General features: G+C 42.3%; 1 protein-coding gene across 1 annotated transcript; it reads left to right on the top strand.

Moving 5' to 3' along the window:
- Positions 1-408: 408 nt before the first annotated feature.
- On the top strand, positions 409-1,441 carry LOC122426896 (olfactory receptor 10J1). Its single transcript, XM_043446178.1, has one exon. It carries the CDS (start codon positions 464-466, stop codon positions 1,391-1,393), a length of 930 nt encoding a protein of 309 aa, XP_043302113.1. The 5' UTR covers positions 409-463; the 3' UTR covers positions 1,394-1,441.
- The last annotated feature ends 1,756 nt before the right edge of the window (positions 1,442-3,197 follow it).

The raw sequence follows: 3,197 nt of genomic DNA, 5'->3' as shown, positions 1-3,197 counted from the left end.
AAGGTATAAAGCCACAGAGTGCACAGAGGAGGGATGACAATAATGCAAACAAACATCAAAATTTCAGAGGACAATATGCATTAATGGAGGAGAAGACATGCATTAGTCTTTGAAGAATGAGGACAATTTATTAAGAGGAGGAAGATAGGAAGAGCATTCCAGATGACAAGGATGAAGAGTACAGTGAAGTGGGAATGTCCATGGTTATACAGTGCAGGGAAAAAAACTTAGTTGATTCTAGCATGCATAGGAAATTGTATTATAATAGATGGCCACAGAACAAGAATATTTTAAATGAAGATAAGTAAACCTAAAGATTAACTGTATTCCACTGCCACTGGAAAATGTATCCCCAGGTTTATAAAGGAGAAAAAAGTTCAATTAATTTCAAAAATAGATTAAACTGCTTTACTGAGATTATGTAACTTTTATTCTTCTACATTTCCAATCTAGTGGCCACTCAATGAAGAGAGAGAACCATACTCTCACCACTGAGTTTGTTTTACAAAGTTTCTCCAGCTTCCACGAGCACCAGCTCACTCTTTTTGTGATGTTTCTTGCACCATACATCTTAACCTTAGCAGGTAATATAATTATTGTGATCATTATCCGAATTGATCATCATCTCCACACGCCCATGTACTTCTTCCTCAGTATGCTGTCCACTTCAGAGACTATATATACACTAGTTATTCTTCCAAGAATGCTGTCCAGCCTTGTGGGCATGAGCCAGTCCATTACATTGGCAGGTTGTGCCACACAGATGTTCTTTTTTGTAACCTTTGGGATCACTAACTGCTTCCTGCTCACAGTGATGGGATACGACCGCTATGTGGCCATCTGCAGCCCCCTGAGATACACAGTCATTATGAACAGGAGAGTGTGCATCCAGCTGGTGTGGGCGGCCTGCAGCATCGGGCTGATTGTGGCCACGACACAGGTGACGTCTGTATTCAGGTTACCTTTCTGTGCCACAAAGGTGGCCCACTTCTTCTGTGACATCCGACCTGTGATGAAGCTCTCCTGCGTTGACACGACTGTCAATGAGATCCTGACTTTGATAATCAGTGTTTTTGTGCTCGTTGTGCCTATGGGTCTGGTCTTCATCTCTTATGTTCTCATCATCTCCACCATCCTCAAGATCACCTCTACCGAGGGCCGGAAGAAGGCCTTTGCCACCTGCGCCTCCCACCTCACTGTGGTCATCGTCCACTATGGCTGTGCCTCCATCGCCTACCTCAAGCCCAAGTCAGAGAACACCAAGGATCAGGACCAGCTGATCTCAGTGACCTACACCGTCATCACCCCACTACTGAACCCTGTGGTGTACACCTTGAGGAACAAAGAGGTCAAGGATGCTCTGCTCCGGGCCATTGGCAGGAAGCCTTTCTGACAGTTTGGGGATGGGTTTTCTGAGGCTCTCAGCATTCTAAGCAGGACTATGAGGAGCTGAGCCCTATGTCCTTGGCTCCCAGAGACCTGCCCCTTGCGGAGGAGGAAAAGAGAGTAACAGAAACAGCATCCAACTAGGAGTCTGTAAACTTTAAATAAAGTCCCTGGATGAAGTGTTGGCCCTATTTTTATGGATAATTAAACAAATAAGGATGGGATATGCCTGAAGAAGAGGTTGAAGAGTAGTGTGGGCCAAGGAGTTTTCACTGACCTCTTGGTTTCCTTGTGGCTCTCTGCTTAGTGAAGAGGGTCCTTTAGAAAACAAACAAACAAACAAAAAACAGAATCAAGGACATACATTCTTCCCTATAATCCCTTCCTCCCTTCTTAAGAACATGAGAATTTCTCAACCTGGAGTCTCTGTTGGAATCTGTTTGTACATCACGTACCAAGTCATAAATCACTGTGTGGACAGGAAAAGTAGCCTCAGAATGAGACAGCCCAGGGGAAAACAGATTTCCTCTCCCAGCTGCTTTAATTTATCCCAGTTTCTAGCAAAACTGTTTATTAAAGATGGTGACCACTGACAGTTTAACTAGAGATCCTAGCAATTCCAAATCTTGTCAGCCATGTTAATGGTCATTTGAGGGCACATCCCCAAATTCTCCCAGGTCAGTTCAGCTACTGTTAATTCAGAAAGCAAGTAATGGGCAATATGGATGAACCAGGCCACGGACTGGGTCTGGGGAAACAAAAATGAAAAGAAACCTTATTGCCTGGCTTCAAAAAACTCAAACTCTAGTGGCAAAGACAAACATTTAAAGATACAGATTTGGAACTTCCCTAGTTTAACCAGTTCCAATGGTTAAGATTTCACCTTCCAATGCAGGGGGTGCGGGTTTAACCCTGGTCAGGAAGCTAAGATCCCACATGCTGGGCAACCAAAAAACCAAAACATAAAGCAGAAGTAATATTGTAACAAATTCAATAAAGACTTTAAAAATGGTCCACATCAAAAAGAAATCTTTAAAAAATATATAGCTTCAATTCTACATGTCAAGTGATATTGACAACTGAAGGGAAATAGGAGAGAGAGAAAGAAAGAGAAACTTCATTGGAGATGTCAGAAATCTTCAGAGAGGATATGATCTGTAATCTGGATTGGTCTTAAAGCACTTACAAGAAGGGATCATCCAATGGGCAAGTTTTTATAGGAAAAGAATTTCAAAGAGAAGCAACAATATATTCACACGTATGAAAGTAAGAGGAATGCCCAGGAAATGAAAAGTGATTGTGTGCTGACACCAGGGTACAAGAAGGGAAATGGAGAGAGATAAGACCAGAAGGGTAAGATGGAGTCAGATTGTGAAGGACTTGCTGAAGACATTCTAGCTTTAACTTTTAAACAGTGAGAATCACCTAAGACTCAGGAAAACTAGGATTCAGTTCATGAGGTATCTATGTGAATTTCTGGCATCCTTGTCCTCCTTACTTAGCTCCACCAAAACATCTAAGAAGTTGTATGAATCTATAGACTCTAACCCAAGAAAATAATGGGCAAAAAGAAATAAGGCTATAATATTTGGAGGTCCCACATAGAAATATTTATGCCCTTGTGATGAAGTTGAATCAGACAGTCATAGAGAGCAGGGGAGCAGAGGCTGACCAAGGAACTTCATGTAGATTTGGGGTTTGTGATTCAAATGAATACACAGTGAGGAGAACAAGGGATTAGCTGTCAAGTCAGTGTCTAGGCTAGACTTCAGACATGGGGGCATGATGGCCCCTGAACACAGCTTCCACTA

The sequence above is a fragment of the Cervus canadensis genome, chromosome 2 (genome assembly GCF_019320065.1).
Source record: "Cervus canadensis isolate Bull #8, Minnesota chromosome 2, ASM1932006v1, whole genome shotgun sequence".
NCBI classification, from domain to species: domain Eukaryota; kingdom Metazoa; phylum Chordata; class Mammalia; order Artiodactyla; family Cervidae; genus Cervus; species Cervus canadensis.
Note: the sequence above shows the minus strand (reverse complement) of the source record. Positions and strands in the feature narration are given on the sequence as shown.